The following is a 22233-nucleotide window of genomic DNA, read 5'->3' as shown; positions in this document are numbered from 1 at the left end:
GCGTCACAGTTTCTGGATCAGGGCAAATTGACGTCAGACTCATAGTTCCTTCGTCGTAAGAGGTCGGCGTCATAGTGCCTAGGTTAAGGCAGATCATGATTATGGCTCCTATGTTAGGGAAGATAAGCGTCACACTTCCTTGTACAGAGAAGCCAGGGTCAGGAGAGGTCAACGACACAGTTCCTAGGTCTGGAGAGGTCAATCTCACACTTTCTAGACCAGGGGAGGTCAACGGCACAGTTCCTGGGTCAGGAGAGGTCAACGTCGCAATTTCTGGGTCATAGTTTCGGGGTCAGAAGAGGTCAGCGGTACACATCCTGGGTCAGGAGGTCAATATCAGTTCCTGGGTCAAGAGGTCAATATCACAGTTCTTGGGTCGAGGTCAACATCACAGTGCCTGGATCAGGAGAGGTCAATGTCATAATTCCAGGGTCAGGAGAGGTCAGTGGTACAGTTCCTGGGTCAAAAGAGGTCAGCGGTACAGTTCCTGGGTTAGGAGAGGTCAGCGGTATAGTTTCTGGGTCAGGAGAGGTCAAAGTCATAGTTCCTTGGTCAAGGGAGGTCAACGGCACAGTTCCTGGGTCAGAAGAAGTCAGCGGTACAGTTCCTGGGTCAGGAGAGATCAGCAGTATAGTTCCTGGGTCAGGAGAGGTCAGTGGTACAGTTCCTGGGTCAGGAGAGATCAGCAGTACAGTTCCTGGGTCAAGAGAGGTCAGTGGTACAGTTCCTGGGTCAGGAGAGGTCAGTGGTACAGTTCCTGGGTCAGGAGAGGTCAGTGGTACAGTTCCTGGGTCAGGAGAGGTCAGCTGTACAGTTCCTGGGTCAGGAGAGGTCAGTGGTACAGTTCCTGGGTCAGGAGAGGTCAGCTGTACAGTTCCTAGGTCAGGAGAGGTCAGCTGTACAGTTCCTAGGTCAGGAGAGGTCAGCTGTACAGTTCCTGGGTCAGGAGAGGTCAGCTGTACAGTTCCTGGGTCAGGAGAGGTCAGCTGTACAGTTCCTGGGTCAGGAGAGGTCAGCTGTACAGTTCCTGGGTCAGGAGAGGTCAGCTGTACAGTTCCTGGGTCAGGAGAGGTCAGCTGTACAGTTCCTGGGTCAGGAGAGGTCAACAGTACAGTTCCTGGGTCAGGAGAGGTCAGCTGTACAGTTCCTGGGTCAGGAGAGGTCAGATGTACAGTTCCTGGGTCAGGAGAGGTCAACAGTACAGTTCCTGGGTCAGAAGAAGTCAGCGGTACAGTTCCTAGGTCAGGAGAGGTCAGCTGTACAGTTCCTGGGTCAGGAGAGGTCAGATGTACAGTTCCTGGGTCAGGAGAGGTCAACAGTACACTGGGTCAGAAGTCAGCGGTACAGTTCCTGGGTCAGGAGAGGTCAGCTGTACAGTTCCTGGGTCAGGAGAGGTCAGCTGTACAGTTCCTGGGTCAGGAGAGGTCAACAGTACAGTTCCTGGGTCAGAAGAAGTCAGCGGTACAGTTCCTAGGTCAGGAGAGGTCAGCTGTACAGTTCCTGGGTCAGGAGAGGTCAGCTGTACAGTTCCTGGGTCAGGAGAGGTCAGCTGTACAGTGCCTGGGTCAGGAGAGGTCAGTGGTACAGTGCCTGGGTCAGGAGAGGTCAGTGGTACAGTTCCTGGGTCAGGAGAGGTCAGTTGTACAGTTCCTGGGTTATGGGAGGTCAGATCCCTTGCCACATCACATCAATCGGTGCCTCATTACTCTGCCAACACGACACTCTAGATAATGTGTGGACACCTACATGTAGCGGCGCCGTACACACAAACACGTACACTCACACACACAAAGCCGTGCACTACTACGATCACTTAATGGAGGATCTTGCAAACACCATTATGACAAACTCCCCAAAACTAACATTATGGCTATCCAGTGTTCCAGTGTCAACAAATCTCGCAACATTATGAAAATTCTCGTTCTTTTGACATCTCTAAGAATAGAGGCTGGTGCTCTGGTCATGGTCAACCCCCAGCGGCAGAAAGGGTCATCCGTTACGCAAATGACAAAAGGCGCCTCGTATTGGAAGAGAAACTGATGGAGTCAGACAGAAGAATGAGATAAACAGACCAAAAGTATGGAAGTTAAGAACCATTGGCCGATCTTAGTGATACCAACGCTAAGTATGAAAGTTGGAGGCCTGTCGGGTACCCCTTGACATGGTGGCCTGTCAGGTGCCCCCTGATATGGCGGCCTGTCCGGTGTCCCCTGATACGGTCAGTGGAGGAAGCAAGACACTAACACTGAATAAACAGCAAGACAAAGTATCACAAAGAGTGCATCACATCACAGACCTGCGGAAGAAAGGAATTCCAGACGAGAAGTGGCAGAGGCAGAGGCCATAACTGCTTCTGAAAACTTGTGTCTAGAGGGAAGACGGAACACCAGTGGTCCAATTTCTCCATGTAAGGTCGGCAGGACCATTTATAAAACTGGAGTTACTCTGATCTCTACAACAATGTACTGTAACTCTGAAAGAAATACATTAATTCTGGAAGCAGACTAGGCTAGGCTAGTGTAGTGATGAGTAACCAAGGTTATCAGCTTACTTAAGTCTACTGTCTGATTCCAGGTGTCAATAAAAGACTCTTACCACAATATCAAGACAACACGAAACATGATGGTTCACAACACAGTTGAACTGATGTGGTGAAAATGTTATCAGGCAGCTGGGTCTCGCAGAGTTATACCCGAAGCAAGATGTACTCGGTGAGCAGGAGAGGAAAAATGACCTTCCATGATAATACTGGTGATGTATGTATGTACATGAAACAGAAGGCAGGTGTTGAAATAGATAAAGAAAGTAGTACAGTTGTTGATCTTAACAACATGGGAAGGAGCAGGAGGAGCATCAGGTATCAGTCAGCACCTATGCAAGCCACCACGTGGGTCTGCTACACACTACAGGGAGAGGGGAAGGATAATTACGTCCCACATACACCTGTGTGGGAAAGCAGGAGACGGAATGGCAACACATGACAATGCATTTGGCAGGCGACTTGATAACTGGTTCTTCATAATGTTCACAGTACTCACCTGTGCATCGGGAGGGAACAACAAGTCTTGCTTATTACACTTACCTGGACCACCTGAGAGAGAGAGAGAGAGAGAGAGAGAGAGAGAGAGAGAGAGAGAGAGAGAGAGAGAGAGAGAGAGAGAGAGAGAGGACCCAATACTACTATACCTGGTAGGTGGCGCGTGTGGCTGTACAATTCCTCACCTTGGAGGACGAGCGTGAGAAGTGCGAGTCCCTGGAGGATAGTGTGGAGGTGGGACTGGTGGAGTGGTCTGTGTCCAGGCCTTCGTCCACATCAGACAGATTCTCATGTCCTCTCATTGTCTTCTCTCCCATTCTCACCTGAGGAAGGGTACTTTTTAAAAACTTAAATGTTGTGATCACGTCACCCATTACTCTTCTCTCCTCCATGATGGGAAAATATAAGGCATCTAGCAGCTCAGTGTAACCTGGCAATCTTAATTCTAGTACCATGTTTGGTACCCTACTCCGGAATCTCTCTCTATTAGCACTTTATGCATATGTGCAGTGGCCGAAAATCTGAAGTACAACACTGGTGTGTCGCCCATATCTCCTCTACAGTACAACACTGGGGTGTGGACCATATCTTCCCTACAGTACAACACTGGGGTATGGACCATATCTTCCCTACAGTACAACACTGGGGTATGGACCATATCTTCCCTACAGTACAACACTGGGGTATGGACCATATCTTCCCTACAGTACAACACTGGGGTGTGGACCATATCTTCCCTACAGTACAACACTGGGGTGTGGACCATATCTTCCCTACAGTACAACACTGGGGTATGGACCATATCTTCCCTACAGTACAACACTGGGGTATGGACCATATCTTCCCTACAGTACAACACTGGGGTATGGACCATATCTTCCCTACAGTACAACACTGGGGTATGGACCATATCTTCCCTACAGTACAACACTGGGGTATGGACCATATCTTCCCTACAGTACAACACTGGGGTATGGACCATATCTTCCCTACAGTACAACACTGGGGTATGGACCATATCTTCCCTACAGTACAACACTGGGGTGTGGACCATATCTTCTCTACTAAACACTGTTACAACATTGGGGTGTACAACACTATGCTTCTCCGTATTCAGACATTTGTTAGTGACCCCCACTCCCCCTTTTTACTTTTTTTTTTTTTTAACTCTAAGATCTGTAATTGAGTTTAAAGGTGCCCAAAGGTGTATCAGTCTCCACCTGGTCCAGGTTAACACTTCGAGTGGAAAATCACTTTGGCGACGCTGCATCATCGTCACTTGTGAAAAAGAGATTACTGTGGTTACAGGCATGCCCGCCACCTTCACAGGAGTCTATCATGTGATAACTATTTGTGTTACAAAGAGATTTTCTTTATAACACAAATATATACACGGTACTTTACTCTTATGTACTTTTGCACACATACACCCACACATATTCTAGCCTGTGCTAAGTACCCATTTGATCGACCAGCCCCTGGAAGATTTTGAACAGGTGGGTGGACTGTGGACCACTTACTTCGAGCAGGAGTCGAACCTTTGTGGGTATAATGCCATGCCGCCCGTGCATGCGTCACACACAGATACACCATATAGTCCCCATTACTGATTGTAGCGCAGCGTTTGAGCTGCAGCTGGAAAAAGGTCCTGGGAGTAATTATAAATGAAGTAAATAATGCATCCATGTTCTGAAGTGCTCCCTTATAAATAACATAACCATGACGTGAGGCAGGCGCTACGGGTCAGCGGTATATAGTATGCACTTTTATATATGTTCCCTGGCTCAGGTTTCATTACTTTTTTTAATTTACTTCTTAATGAAGTTCTGTCATTATAAGATGGTGTGTCATATTTTCATTATTCATGCTAGTATGTGTCAAGATAAGATCCAGTAATATATAACATCTCAGTTCCTTTGATTCTACTGTGCACACTGACATGCTTTGTCATCATGAGAATCCACATTCCCCGAGTCTTAATACTTTATAACTTGTGAGAATTGCGTATGTAGTTTACTGCTCCATGTACCCTCCTGACTGTTCCTTTATTGTTACTGTATATTTGCTCACATTCACTATTATAACAATTATATATCAACACCACTATGCACTTCCTGAGATTCTACACTTACTCTTCCCATTCAGTATTACACGAATGGTCATCTACTTGTATTTCCTGAAACCAAAGTTGTCTTTTATTGAGAACCAATTTTCTTCCTCTTTTGTGAAGTCTCTCTCTCTCTCTCTCTCTCTCTCTCTCTCTCTCTCTCTCTCTCTCTCTCTCTCTCTCTCTCTCTCTCGTGTGTGTGTGTGTGTGTGTGTGTGTGTGTGTACACATTTACTTCTTGAGTACATCCTCAGCCTCAAACCTGGTCATCATCGTCGTCTTCCTCGCCGTCGTCATCATCGTCCCCTTCTTCCTCGGTGAAGGATTCGAGGGATGTGGGTGACGCGGGTCTGTGGGGGTGTGGTGGGGTCGTCTTAAGGGCCGAGATAGATTCGTGCAACGTCAGCAGCTGACGGAAGAGGGCGTTGTCTTGGCTCATCAGCGACGCCTGACGGAAGAGAAAGACTTGTTAGTCTGAAATTAATACCCGAACCGTGAAACACCGGGCCACAGTGGCTCTTACTGCTGAGACATGGAGAGTGGGTGTGGGGGGAATCATTGAGCTGTGAAACACCGGGCCACAGTGGCTCTTACTGCTGAGACATGGAGAGTGAGTGTGGGGGGAATCATTGAGCTGTGAAACACCGGGCCACAGTGGCTCTTACTGCTGAGACATGGAGAGTGAGTGTGGGGGGAATCAATGAGCTGTGAAACACCGGGCCACAGTGGCTCTTCCTGCTGAGACATGGAGAGTGGGTGTGGGGGGAATCATTGAGCTGTGAAACACCGGGCCACAGTGGGCTGTAATGGTAACACAAAGGGAACTGCCTGTTGTGTGTGGTCATGAGCACACCAGCAGCATACATCATATATCATCAGCATGATGACTGACCCATCACACACGTACAACACACACACACGCGCGCGCGCGCGCTACGAATGGTAAGAGCGAGTCGCGCTCATCGCCCATCATTCTTAAGTCACAACAATGTTGTCCTGTGCAGCCACAAAGTTTCCATAGTTGTGTATCTTTAGATGATACGATATCTGGCAGCCACAGTTCATAAATCTTGTGAAGATTCGGCAGCCACTTTACTGCTGTATATCAGGTTATTCTATCTACACATCAATGGCTTTCCTACCACATATGTCTTGGACAATTGCATATTTACCAAATGGCGTTCTAGCTACGTCTCTTCGTTGTATATCACCTGACTTATATTTCCCTCTTGTGTCTCCCCTGATGATGTGATTATTACACGAAAGTGCACTTGGGAACTTGTCGTGTTTCCATTTTCCCCGTGGACTCATAGCGATATATATATATATATATATATATATATATATATATATATATATATATATATATATATATATATATATATATATATATAACGTTAATGAGATGGCCTTGATTTGGGGCCCCAGTTGCCCGTGCTATCTCAGCCACATAAAAGAAAAAAAAAAAAATAATGTGAGGTGTTCATGTTGGCTGATTTGGTTGGTGATGGACCCAGACTCTGGAGGGCCAGGGACTGTGGCACCTCCCCACAGCCGACTGGACTAACAGATCCCAGGAAACTGAACAGATAGGCACCCCAGAAGACGAGACTGATGGGCACCCCCAGCAGACTAGACTGATGGGCACTCCAGCAGACTAGAATGATGGTCACCCCAGCAGACTAGACTGATGGGCACCCCCAGCAGACTAGGCTGATGGGCACCCCCAGCAGACTAGACTGATGGTCACCCCAGCAGACTAGACTGATGGGCACCCCAGCAGACTAGACTGATGGGCACCCCAGCAGACTAGACTGATGGGCACCCCAGCAGACTAGACTGATGGGCACCCCAGCAGACTAGACTGATGGGCACCCCAGCAGACTAGACTGATGGGCACCCCAGCAGACTAGACTGATGGGCACCCCAGCAGACTAGACTGATGGGCACCCCAGCAGACTAGACTGATGGGCACCCCCAGCAGACTAGACTGATGGTCACCCCAGCAGACTAGACTGATGGTCACCCCAGCAGACTAGACTGATGGTCACCCCAGCAGACTAGACTGATGGGCACCCCCAGCAGACTAGACTGATGGTCACCCCAGCAGACTAGACTGATGGGCACCCCAGCAGACTAGACTGATGGGCACCCCAGCAGACTAGACTGATGGGCACCCCCAGCAGACTAGACTGATGGGCACCCCAGCAGACTAGACTGATGGGCACCCCAGCAGACTAGACTGATGGGCACCCCAGCAGACTAGACTGATGGGCACCCCAGCAGACTAGACTGATGGGCACCCCAGCAGACTAGACTGATGGGCACCCCCAGCAGACTAGACTGATGGGCACCCCAGCAGTCTAGACTGATGGGCACCCCCAGCAGTCTAGACTGATGGGCACCCCCAGCAGACTAGACTGATGGGCACCCCCAGCAGTCTAGACTGATGGGCATCCCAGCAGACTAGACTGATGGGCACCCCAGCAGACTAGACTGATGGGCACCCCAGCAGACTAGACTGATGGGCACCCCAGCAGACTAGACTGATGAGCACCCCCAGCAGACTAGACTGATGGGCACCCCCAGCAGTCTAGACTGATGGGCACCCCCAGCAGTCTAGACTGATGGGCACCCCCAGCAGACTAGACTGATGGGCACCCCCAGCAGTCTAGACTGATGGGCACCCCCAGCAGACAAGACTGATGGGCACCCCCAGCAGTCTAGACTGATGGGCACCCCCAGCAGTCTAGACTGATGGGCACCCCAGCAGACTAGACTGATGGGCACCCCAGCAGACTAGACATACCCCCACCATCAATTTAAGTGATGAGCTCCCCTTCCCCAGGAGGCTGCGGAGACAGTGGTAAGAGCGGGAGCTGTGGGAGAGGATGGTTGTGCAGGGAATACGAAGCTTGTAACTTAAGGATATTGTGGTTGAAGGTTGTGGAATGTGGTGTACCACAGTGACGACGGACGGCTGACGCTTCACATGAACCACCTGACGGACGGCTGACGCTTCACATGAACCACCTGACACCTGACGGACGGCTGACGCTTCACATGAACCACCTGACACCTGACGGACGGCTGACGCTTCACATGAACCTTCTAACACCTGCATTAAGGCAAGAAGAGCGCATGGCTCGATCTTTCATGTACACTCGTAATGAAATTACCGATAACAAACCAGTCATGTACACACACATTGACATGTATGGCACTGCCCCCACCCTGTAAGTGTACAGACAGACAGGTGTGTCCGTCACCACCACACTTGCCTGACACCCTGGACTTGTACAGGCTGGGGTCTGCTGGTGCCAGCTTCCGGTGGGCGGACTTACGAAGCCGACCGTCGACCAGTGTTTTGCTGCTAACCCCAGCCACTTGTGTTGACTTCTGACGTCTGTGTCCACCTAGGATGATTCCCTCTGGCAGGTGTACACCAGACACGTAGTTCATCATGGCTCAGATGTACACCAGACACATGGGTCAACATGGCTCAGGTGTACACCAGACACGTAGTTCATCATGGCTCAGATGTACACCAGACACATGGGTCAACATGGCTCAGGTGTACACCAGACACATTGGTCAACATGGCTCAGGTGTACACCAGACACATGGGTCAACATGGGTCAGATGTACACCAGACACATGGGTCATCATGGCTCAGGTGTACACCAGACACATGGGTCAACATGGCTCAGGTGTACACCAGACACATTGGTCATCATGGCTCAGATGTACACCAGACACATGGGTCAACATGAGTCAGGTGTACACCAGACACATAGGTCATCATGGCTCAGATGTACACCAGACACATGGGTCAACATGAGTCAGGTGTACACCAGACACATGGGTCAACATGGCTCAGGTGTACACCAGACACATGGGTCAACATGGCTCAGGTGTACACCAGACACAGGGGTCATCATGGCTCAGATGTACACCAGACACATGGGTCAACATGAGTCAGGTGTACACCAGACACATAGGTCATCATGGCTCAGATGTACACCAGACACATGGGTCAACATGAGTCAGGTGTACACCAGACACATGGGTCAACATGGCTCAGATGTACACCAGACACATGGGTCATCATGGCTCAGATGTACACCAGACACATGGGTCAACATGAGTCAGGTGTACACCAGACACATGGGTCAACATGGGTCAGATGTACACCAGACACATGGGTCAACATGAGTCAGGTGTATACCAGACACATGGGTCAACATGGGTCAGATGTACACCAGACACATGCGTCATCATGGCTCAGATGTACACCAGACACATGGGTCATCATGGCTCAGATGTACACCAGACACATGGGTCAACATGAGTCAGGTGTACACCAGACACATGGGTCAACATGGGTCAGATGTACACCAGACACATGGGTCAACATGGGTCAGATGTACACCAGACACATGGGTCAACATGGGTCAGATGTACACCAGACACATGGGTCAACATGAGTCAGGTGTACACCAGACACATGGGTCAGATGTACACCAGACACATGGGTCATCATGGCTCAGATGTACACCAGACACATGGGTCATCATGGCTCAGATGTACACCAGACACATGGGTCAACATGGCTCAGGTGTACACTAGACACATGGGTCAACATGAGTCAGGTGTACACCAGACACATGGGTCAGATGTACACCAGACACATGGGTCATCATGGCTCAGATGTACACCAGACACATGGGTCATCATGGCTCAGATGTACACCAGACACATGGGTCAACATGAGTCAGGTGTACACCAGACACATGGATCATCATGGCTCAGATGTACACCAGACACATGGGTCAACATGGCTCAGATGTACACCAGAGACATGGGTCAACATGGGTCAGGTGTACACCAGACACATGGGTCAACATGGGTCAGGTGTACACCAGACACATGGGTCAACATGGGTCAGGTGTACACCAGACACATGGGTCAACATGGGTCAGGTGTACACCAGACACATGGGTCAACATGGGTCAGATGTACACCAGACACATGGGTCAACATGGGTCAGGTGTACACCAGACACATGGGTCAACATGGATCAGGTGTACACCAGACACATGGGTCAACATGGGTCAGATGTACACCAGACACATGGGTCAACATGGGTCAGGTGTACACCAGACACATGGGTCAACATGGGTTAAGTGTACTTCATGGTGTAGAGCAGCGGATCATCCTGTACGTGACTGGTAGGCCACCACACATGATCAGGATGACGATGATGACACATATTATGTTACTAAGTCTTCTATTACGAACTTAAGACGGGGTTTACTGAGAGGGAATGGCATCACATCCTCCTCCATACACTAAACCTGAATCAACTAACAATTGTTATGTATAGTATTATAATGACCCAAAAACAACAATAATATTGATCCATATATCTTTATTATCCTTCTAGTTTACAATGCCAGTTGTCGAGCCTTAAGGTTGTGTAGTGCAGGTGAGTCAACAGGTCAGGTAGGTGAGTCAACAGGTCAGGTAGGTGAGTCAACAGGTCAGGTAGGTGAGTCAGCAGGTCAGGTAGGTGAGTCAGTAGGTCAGGTAGGTGAGTCAACAGGTCAGGTAGGTGAGTCAGCAGGTCAGGTAGGTGAGTCAGTAGGTCAGGTAGGTGAGTCAACAGGTCAGGTAGGTGAGTCAGTAGGTCAGGAGGGAGAGGGTCGTCCGTCTAGTGAGGCAGAAGGTCAGATGTGCACCTGATAAGGTCATAACAAGCAGCAGGTCTTTATGTACCAAAAGTGTCATTACAGTACCAGATGAACCAAGTTTAATGTAGTCAGTAAACTGGTAAGTTCCTCGTCAGCCTGATATATACAATGCTGGTGCGGACTGGTTCCTGACGTCCATACTAACGTACCGTTAGTAGGAGGCGACATGATGCAGGGTGAGGACCTGACTCGCCTACTGCTCTACACCATCACCCTTCCTCCTGTGTAAGTTTGTGTACCTTCAGAGTGAAGCAGATGGGTCGACTGCTGATGTAGCCAAGGCGGATGGGTCGTCTGTTGCCTAAGGATATCGGACGCTGTAACGAGCGAGATGGTCGGATCGCCACCTCCGACGATAGGCTGAGCTGGGAACTGCCCCATCACCAGGCTGTTCTACCGTTGGCTGGGGTCACCAGCGTGCCGCAGGGCCAGGTCTTGGGACCACTGGTCTTAATACATTACCGGTAGCAGAAGAGACACACCTGTCATCAGAGCCCCATCTTGCGATATATTGTGAGACAAACTGTCACCTCCTGGTATACATTAGCGTATGCTAATATTCAGCAAGCTGTTCACATCCCAGGCCAGACTAGTATTAGGCTAAGCTTCGCAAGTTGGGTCAGCGAACTTAAAAAATCACAAAAAATTAACACAAGGTCCAGAAGGGGACAACAGAGATAGTATCAGAACTAAGAGAACTGTTAAAATGAATGGTTAGCAGTCCTCACGGTACAACAGGACCCATAAAGCGGTCCACACGGTTCAGAAGGACCCAACAACCTATTCGCACGGTTCAGAAGGACCCAACAACCTATTCGCACGGTACATCAATGCCCAATAAGGGGTCCACACGGTACACCAGGACCCAACAAGCGGTTCACACGGTACACAAGGACCCAAAAATCGGTCCAAGCCGTACACCAGAACCCAACAAGCGGTCCACATGGTACACCAAAACCAACAAGCGGTCCACACGGTACACCAGGACCCAACATCCTGTCCATACGGTACGCCAGGACCCAACAAACGGTCCTCAAGGTACACCAGGACCCAACAAGAGGTTTCCACGGTACACCAGAACCCAACAGGCGGTCCACACGGTACACCAGAACCCAACAGGCGGTCCACACGGTACACCAGAACCCAACAAGCGGTCCACATGGTACACCAGGACCAACAAGTGGTCCACATGGTACACCAGGACCAACAAGTGGTCCGCATGGTACACCAGGACCAACAAGTGGTCCACATGGTACACCAGGACCAACAAGCGGTCCACATGGTACAACAGGACCAACAAGCGGTCCACATGGTACACCAGGACCAACAAGCGGTCCACATAGTACACCAGGACCAACAAGCGGTCCACATGGTACACCAGGACCAACAAGTGGTCCACATGGTACACCAGGACCAACAAGCGGTCCACATGGTACACCAGGACCAACAAGCGGTCCACATGGTACAACAGGACCAACAAGCGGTCCACATGGTACAACAGGACCAACAAGCGGTCCACCAGGACTAACAAGTGGTCCACATGGTACACCAGGACCAACAAGTGGTCCACATGGTACACAAGGACCAACAAGTGGTCCACATGGTACACAAGGACCAACAGGCGGTCCACACGGTAGAGAAAGTGAAAGTGGACGGGTGGACCACATGCCGATTATGAAAGTCTTCCTCATATTTTCTTCCCCAATAAATATATAAATGTTTTTGTCTTCAGTGAATTACTGACGTGCCATTTATATCCTAATTTCCTCCATGATTGTAGTTGTGGACGTTCGTGCCGTTATCATGCGACCAGCCATACCTACATACACTCACATGACAATCTAAGTTTTCTAGAGCTACATGAATTACAGTGTTCCAGTTACGGTGACTACAGTACTCCAATTACAGTACTGCAGTTACAATTACAAAAGCACTCCCACTACTTACTACAGTACTCCACTCACAGTCACCTTTCACTATCATACAGAAATAAACGTCTTGCTCACTACATTATTATGTAAAAAACGCTCAACCCTAACCCAGCATAACGACCCATGGGTCACTTAACCTTACTTATCCCCTACCCCCTGCCGGCCAGATAAATCAAAACATTACCCAATACAAGGCAACAATATATTTCACATAGAAGGTTTCCGTTGTCATATATTCTTATGATAACATAGTGTGTGGTCAGGTTACGTGCTGTAGTGAGGTCACCTACTGTGTACCACTGTGATACGTGGTCTGTTCCTCTAAGACGTCACCTTATACTGCAGCCTTGAGACGATCTCCCTAGAGGCATCTGCGGGTGATGTGCACAGGACAGGACACATACAGCGGGTGATGGACACAGGACAGGACACATACAACAGGTGATGGACACAGGACAGGACACATACAACAGGTGATGGACACAGGACAGGACACATACAACAGGTGATGGACACAGGACAGGACACATACAACAGGTGATGGACACAGGACAGGATACATACAGCGGGTGATGGGGGACATGGGCACCGCATGTCGTCTGTCTGTATTTAGGAATGCCAAAATAAATAGGCCGCTGGATCTTTCAGCCCCACCTTTCAGCATGAATATCACGCACCTCACCACCACTACTTCAACCGCTTACCTCACCAAATGACAGACACACACTACCTGTTGAAGCTCATAGGTTGTATAATAAACACACCATTACATGTAAGGAGAGGGTACTGGCCTGCAACACATGAAGAACTTGCTTTGTGTACATAATAAACAAAACTAGAATCATTAGAGAGATACGTCAGCAAATACGTTCCCATCCATCTCATGCACCACACAAAACTTTCCTGTATCACATCGAGATGTCTTCACCACATAAGTAATCATAACATAGCTTTAATATCATTTCAACTATATAATTACCACAAAATACGTGTGTTGTATGTGCCTGTCATGACATGTACTGTCATGGTATGTCACCCAGACTCGTCTAATAATCCTTCACCTACACAACTCTTGAACCCGTGTAAGCGGGTTGATACCAGCACACCTGCGCGGCACTTGGTGCGCGTGTCACGAGGGTTGAACCCTGGCCACATTCCTGACATTCCACGCAGAAAGAGAAAGGTGTGGGGGTGGTACAACAAGCCATCATAATCACTTTCTCTGGCCCATGATGCTGATCCTCCGGCTACAGGTCAACCTTTCTTAGGAAAGCTTTAAGCTCGAGCAGTAAGCTGTCACTGTTGTTCAAACTCTTCATTAATGAGACTCGTATTCTTTATGAGGTTCTTTATCAATCTACTGTTGTATAATCATGTAAGTATACAGGAGGGGAAGAGAAAAGTGGGGTACCATCTCCTGTGGTTGGCCTGCATGCCCTCCTGCAAGATCCCAGTCCTGTATAATCCCATACCCTCCTGCAGGATCCCCAGTCCTCCTGGAGGATTCCCTGCCCTTCTGCAGGATCCCCACCACTCCTGCAAGATCCCAAATCCTCCTACAGGATCCCCTGACTCATCCTGCAGGTGTTCCTGTTCCTTCCCGGCTTATGTCATCAACACCAGCTTCATGTTTTCCCTTATGATTAATTATAATTCTCCTAATAATGACATATTTGCAGTCACTAATGAGTTCCTCTCTGTACCTGATTACAAACTAACAAATTGCTCGTTGGTCCAGCAGACACAACCGAAACCATCATCATCATGACAAAATTTGCAGCTTACGTGTGTGTGTGTTGCTGCGTTGATCTTGCTGAGGATACATTTGGAAGCGCCGTCCAGTGGTGCCTCATCTATGACAACTTTAATTCGAGTTAATAAAAAAATAACTGAACAGTAATAATCAGAAGAAAGTTACCATAACTCCTGTCATGACGGTCATAGTCCAGTGGTGACAGGGTTCTCAGTTCTATAACTGTTCAAGATAAGAGATGTTGTTGATGTAAATATACGGCCAGGTGAAGGAGAGATTGTAGTGTGGAGCCATCCGTGAAGGGCCACAACAATGGCTCCCACACACCTTACCCAGCTGGTGCCCCACTCTCCCTGCCTGCTAGGATCACTGCTCCAGCACGGGAGGGCGCGTTCCCGGCCGTCTGCACGTCTCGCTACACAGCAGCATTGTACTCTCCAGCCTCGTCATACAACACTTGCACAACACCGGTGGTTCCCCAGTTTTTCTTGGCCCATAGCCTTCAGTACTTACTGGATTGTGTTACCGGACTCCGTCTGCATCATCTTACACCCTTTTCCGAGGTAGTGACATCGTCACTGGACGAAATGGAGTACAATCTCGTTAAAGAACTTCTTCAAAGGAGTCCATCATGTCCCTGTACCGCAGCAGCCCCATAAAACAGGTCGTGGATTGTTGTATACGACAATGAACACAAATTTGGGTCTAAAGATAAAAAACGAGTGAGAGACATGAAGGATACAGCGACCAATGACACCCAATAACGTTTAGTAATACACCTGTCCACTAAATAATCCTACTAGGCAACATTACCAGCCCCTGGCACATAACACTAGTGTACACACAACCCTGGACAGTACACCACCACACAACCTCTGTACTTAAGAGAGAAGCAGCGGCAGCCTCGAGGAAGGTGTGCTGCAGGTGCCCACCACCGCTACCAGGCCAAACGGTGAACAGTTTCTCTTGGCCCGTGATGCGGTCGTTCCCGCCAAGAATGTAGGTAGATAACGCAGCTGTGGAGAGAGAGATAAGGTGGGCGGGCAGTGGCGGCTGGGGTAGATGTACCAGGAGCACATCAGGCAATGGGTCTGCCTCTAGCGAGAATACTTGAGGACTTTCTTACGGCGAGTCACGACCCCAACCTCCAACATGGGTCCAGGGCCACATTCTCGCAGCGCTATATTGTTCACCCGAGGCAACTTCAGCTTTCCACCTGCCAATCTCCAGCACACCACGACCTAAAGGACAACCGCAGGAAATCGATATCTTACCCGATTTAATATTGTGGTGTTTGCCTGGCGGGCAGAGGCAGCTTATACTGTGCCTGACCCGAGGATATTATGGCACATCTTGACGATAGTCGGTCTCCATCTGACCATAGGAACCTTACCCATACCACCACACAGCAGCCACTCAATCTTTATTTGTCAAATCAGAAGACAGCCCACGTCAACATTTTATTACTCTGTTCACCATGTATAACTTCCCAACAATGGGAAATGTTTGCCACAACCCGTGACTTACAGCAACGTATACAGCTGTCCGTCTTACCTTCCTCATTACCAATATTATCTACCCATGATATAAACAACTTTAACCCAACAAGTGGGAGCCTTAACAACTCTGTACAATATCAACATAATAAGAAGCAAGCAACTTTCTAATCCTCCGGTGTGTGTGTGTGTGTGGGGCGTGACCGGCCGACCCTGTCATCACATACTGCAGCCCAGGTCCGACCTGCCCGATCAGAACATAGCCTCGGTCCGCCCTGACACCAGTACTAACTATACCAGGAAACGTCTCAGCATCCCTACTATCCTATAAACCCTCCACAGCCACCACCACTGTCCAAGGAACCTCTCCAGTCACTCATGATAATCCAGGAACCTCTCCAGCCACCCCAAATATCATAAGAACCTCCTAAGCCACTCCCAATATCTTAGGAACCTCCCAGTCACTCCAAGTATACAGCCACTGAGTCCACGTGTCACGACCAACACATACAGGCAGAATATCAAAATGAAGGCGATGCGAGTCTACCATGGTCAGTTTTGCTCCGCTGTATATCGGTGAATGACGCATGACCAGATGTTGTCCATGCCAGGACTACCAGCATTTTTGAGCCGAGGGCCCGGTAAATACTTCTGTGATATCAATTATCAATATGTAAGTTATTCAAGGAGTAAGTCCTCTTATGAGCATCATAGTTAAGAATCAGACAACGTACACTTTCCCCATAACCTTTCCCTAGTAGTACAGTAAACGGTGATCCATCTTGGTTCTTTTCATGTTGGCTGTTGTCAGGAGGAAGCGGTGCCCCTGGCTTGTGCTATTCAGTCTCGATCTATAAAGGATTAGGGACCACAGGATACTATTACTATCCTCCAGCAGATGACAGTCATGTACTATCAGGCCTGTTATATGTCTTTTCCATGTGCCAATAGGGTTACCTGCTCCTACACTCACTGGTGACTGGCCTCAAGTACTGCCCGTGATGTGGACACAAGTGGTGGAGACGCCACCATATACGGCAGCTGGCACTACCACTTCCTGCAATGGTCGTAACACATCAGTAGCATGAGGAACAGGAGACTCAGGGAGTGTGGTCAGGTGTCGCCCTCACTGTTATACTCATCAGAACTTGTCATGAGTGGTACACTGCCACCAGGAGCCCAGGAAGCCTACCTACCTACCTACCTCACTGTCCACACCTGAACCACGCGAACGATGCTCACCATCTGTCTGGCCTCCGTCAGGTGTGGAAGCCGCTCTACCTAGTGCCTGGTGTTCAGATTACTGCAAACAATATCAAGACGAATGATGATGGCTACGGTGGTACTGTACACCCTGTTGTAGGGAGAATGTCCTGGGACAAGACGTCAACCTTCCTTCCTCACCTTAAACCTCACACACATACACACACACACACAACAAAGTGTTCCCTACTGCACCATACTTAAGGTCCTCAGGATAGAAGGAGTTGGTGTGGGTGACAGGTGCAAGACAGATGCGTCACGACACAACAGATGCGCGTAACGGAGGCGTCACACCATCCACCTGCTGACGTAGGTTCTCTACCACGTGATCTGTCTGGTGATGATCGTTATAAATGTGGATGACTTTTTCTTGTGGAAATAAGACATGAGAGGTCCTCATACCACCAGCTTTGCCTCACCCCACCCGTCCTGCCTCACACCAAACAGGCGGGTTTTAATTACACTAAACAGGAGGAACCTTCAGTAAAAAACAAACCAGAAAAAGTTTCAACAAAAACTAAACTGATGGAAGTTCCAATAAAAGTGTACTGGTGAAATTTCAGAAACTAAAACGGTTTTTAATAAAACTAAACTGTACAACCATACATGAGAGGAAGGTGGTAACACGTGACAGTAAAGGAGATAGAGCAACAAGATAGTATCAACATAATACACCATAACTATATAGTGCGTGTCCTGAGGTTCCTTCCCCATGTATTGTGTGATGACAACATCCCCGGTTGTGTGTATGGTAGGAGAAGGTGAGGTTGGCCAGGCAGATGACCCTAAGGCTACCACGAAACATGGCAATGCTCTCCACCACTGTACACACACCAAAGTCTTCAAGCTTCCTCAACCACACTTGTTCTCATAAAAGGTCAAAACTCCACGTACTTATCATAATAAACACAAGGTATCCGGCAACATGATACTAAACTCTGAAATGCGAAAAAAATAGCAAACACGGACTCACAAAAACAAAACAATGAAACAAAAAATGAGACAGACAAACATATACTAGATATAAAGAAAACAAATGCGAATACATACAAAAGGCAGAAAGCATAAACAATCAGAGAAGAAACACACAGGAACTGATATATGCCGAGTCTGTGTCTCTCGTGGGCAGGAGGGAAGGCTTGGTAAGGAATGCATGTTTCCCTAAGGTTTATAGCCAGGTAAGGCGAAAGTCGTGTGGCCCCAGCCAGGCCGCCCCACCGCTGCCACTCTACCAACCATCATGCCATACTGACCCTTATAACGAGAGACATAATGAACAATGTCTTTCATGACCACTGCCACTAAACTCATCGGGAGGACCGCAGTAATACGGGACTATTACCCTTGAGAACCCGGGCACAAGGATCAAAACGTCAGGTTTACACTCTTGTTCATGAACCTCAGACATTCCAGTACGAAATTATCACCTTAACATACAAGTTCCTGAAAGACTACTATACTTGTGTTGACCACGGAGAGGACCGCCCCTCACAGGGCAGTATAACTGGCTGGCAAATGGTCAGGTTGGATTTGGTTACTTCACGAAAACTGCATTTTCTAGCCTCATGTGACGTTACCCGTGGTAGGAGGGTATGATTGGTAACCCAGTGATGGAGGTCAGGACAAGCTATAGACACCACAATACCGGTAAGGTTTATGACCGGTACACAGCCAGACTGACGGCTGAAGGAAGGCACTCACATACACTAATCAAAACAACACAAACCTAACACAACCAAAACTAATCAAAACAACACAGACCTAACACAACCAAAAACCTGAAGTAAACAAGCGGATCTGCTTCATAAAGGTGTAGGCTAGTAACTAAGTCAGGTCACACATCCCCGAGCCGTTCATCGCTATATTGTACCTGGCCTACCTTTTCTACTGAGATTATATATATATATATATATATATATATATATATATATATATATATATATATATATATATATATATATATTACCCCTGGGGATAGGGGAGAAAGAATACTTCCCACGTATTCCCTGCGTGTCGTAGAAGGCGACTAAAAGGGGAGGGAGCGGGGGGGGGGGGGGGGGGCTTGGAAATCCTCCCATTTGTTTTTTTAAATTTTCCAAAAGAAGGAACAGAGAAGGGGGCCAAGTGAGGATTTCCCTCAAAGACCCATATATATATATATATATATATATATATATATATATATATATATATATATATATATAGAGAGAGAGAGAGAGAGAGAGAGAGAGAGAGAGAGAGAAGGTAGGCCACGTACAACAGAGCCATGTACTTGAATTACAACATTACCAATTTCAACAGGTTTAACACACACGTACCGTTGGCATCACGTAAACATTCAATATTCACATTATTTTCACAGTTTAACAATCTCGTTAATCTTATTTCTTACTTTGATCGCTTACTTAATATCTCCACGTATTTCACAACCAAGTATTACATACATTCTTCACTACAGATTCTTAAGGCTATGTATCTTTTACTTGCTCAAAACATATCTTACATCTTTTATAATCATCCTCCACAACTTACTCCGTGTTCCCATCCACCTCCGTTTCCCAGAGGAACAGCTATCAGTCACCTAACACTGGTAAATATACCGAGCCTAACCTAACCTAACACTGGTAAATATACCGAGCCTAACCTAACCTAACACTGGTAAATATACCGAGCCTAACCTAACACTGGTAAATATACCGCGCCTAACCTAACCTAACACTGGTAAATATACCGAGCCTAACCTAACCTAACACTGGTAAATATACCGAGCCTAACCTAACCTAACACTGGTAAATATACCGAGCCTAACCTACCTAACCTAACCTAACACTGGTAAATATACCGAGCCTAACCTAACCTAACCTAACACTGGTAAATATACCGAGCCTAACCTAACCTAACACTGGTAAATATACCGAGCCTAACCTAACCTAACACTGGTAAATATACCGAGCCTAACCTAACCTAACACTGGTAAATATACCGAGCCTAACCTAACCTAACACTGGTAAATATACCGAGCCTAACCTAACCTAACCTAACACTGGTAAATATACCGAGCCTAACCTAACCTAACCTAACACTGGTAAATATACCTAACCTAACCTGTAGTGGACTTGTGGATATTTCTGGTGGTTTGTAAGCTTGTACACCCGTCCGGTGGGTTAGTGTGGAGCTGGCTGAGAGGTTGGGTCATACCGACTACGTCTAACCACACCTACAACAGTAACACAATGTAATACTATGACGAGTTTTACTCGTGTAGAGCACAAGTTTATTGATTATTACCGTAACCACACACAGGTATAACCCGGGCCATTATGTTGCCTAGACGTTGATAAAAGCCACCGCAACAACGTTAACCTAACCTTCCCCGAGATGGTGGCCAGGACAAGAGGGTCATGATGACGGAAGAAGTACTGCCTCTCTCATGCTTGGAACAAAGCAACAGTGAATGCCAGCAATTCATAAAGGTTTAAAAGGTTATTTCTTACAACGTATTTATAAATCACAGGCCTTAATAATGTTCAACCAATATTTCAATCCCAGATTTGTATTCAGTATGAAAAATGGTCCTTAATACTGAGGGTTTCACGCAAATCACGAAAATTAACAAAATATGCAGGTACTATGTCATGGGTGTTTCAGCCCAAAAAACTTTTTCTTTCATAACTGTAATATAACATGATGACACCCTTCTATACTTGATATGGAAAATATCTAGTTATGCTTCCCATGGCCGTAAATATCCAATTAATACCAACCGAAGAAATGACAAAGTCTTGTTCAAATGTAATATTACTTACAGGCCTTAATGATCCTAAGCAATATTTCAACATCAGATTCATATTCAGTATGCAAAATAGCCATCATACTGAAATTTTCAAGCAAAGCTATTTCCCTTACAAAAACAATAAAAATTGCAGGTAGTAAAAGTTCAGGATATTTCTCTATCCCGAAAAACTCTTTTTCTCAAAGCTGCATTATAACTTGCTGGTATTGAATATAGGAATGTCAAAAATTTGGGCCTTACAATCAGATTACATAAGGTCAATGCGTCATGGTACTCAATATTTACTGTTCGCTTTTAATAATGTAAGGGCGAGGGTCATACCCATGTGTGGGAAGAGACCTGCGGATCATTAGTGTTCAACACTAAGGTAAAGCTGTGTCAGAATTACTTCTATTACCATGTCTGTCATTACTATTTTTGTATTACAGTCAGACAATTTTGCTCTCGTGTTGCCCGGTCTATTAACCTTGTACGTATGTACCAAGTCTCCATCCCAGCTTCAGCCAGATACCCATTTATCGACCAGCCACAAGGGAAGGATGAACACTGAGCTGGGTGTGGGCAGACTCCTTCACCCAGGGTTTGAGGCCATGCAAGCACATGCTGGCTGACTCATGGTCAATAACGCTAACCACTAAACCACAAAGTCCTGCGTGAGTGTGTGTGTGTGGAGTACAAAGCTGGTGCTGTAGTAGGCTACCATTACTCACCAATAACCACTATGCCCAGTACCAACAGTCGACCACAACACCAACCAATCATAAGCAAGCAATTCTACTGGACTTTCGCACCACCGCCACCATTAACCACGTCATGACCAAACCATCGTGGACGCCAGGCTTTCCACGACATAATAATAGAAACCAAAAGCTATGGGACACTTCTGAATTACCTGAGCACATAGTTGAGCAGTGGACAATTACAGGAGAGTACCCACCCACTCATTGTGTGTCGTGTGGTAATGGCATCGCCAGTTCCTTCATCCATTAACTTTTGAGCTGACTGTTACGAACCCCCCCCCAACCCCCTCTCCCTGGTATGATGGCGTGACCTATCATTTGAACCTGAAGGATAATCATACCCATGAGTCATACCAAACT

At 47.5% G+C, this 22233-nt stretch overlaps 1 protein-coding gene across 1 annotated transcript in view; it reads right to left on the bottom strand.

Moving 5' to 3' along the window:
- Positions 1 to 22233, bottom strand: part of LOC139757384 (uncharacterized) — a 120770-nt gene that overhangs the window by 11204 nt on the left and 87333 nt on the right. The window contains exons 2-3 of the mRNA XM_071677815.1: positions 5407 to 5592; positions 3223 to 3360 (exon numbers count right to left, since the gene is read on the bottom strand). Coding sequence (XP_071533916.1) covers positions 3223 to 3360; positions 5407 to 5592 — 324 coding nt within the window. The remainder of the gene's footprint in view (positions 1 to 3222; positions 3361 to 5406; positions 5593 to 22233) is intronic.

This window comes from Panulirus ornatus, chromosome 26, assembly GCF_036320965.1.
Source record: "Panulirus ornatus isolate Po-2019 chromosome 26, ASM3632096v1, whole genome shotgun sequence".
Lineage (NCBI taxonomy): Eukaryota > Metazoa > Arthropoda > Malacostraca > Decapoda > Palinuridae > Panulirus > Panulirus ornatus.
The sequence above is the reverse complement of the archived record's forward strand: the minus strand, read 5'-3'. Positions and strand labels throughout refer to the sequence as shown.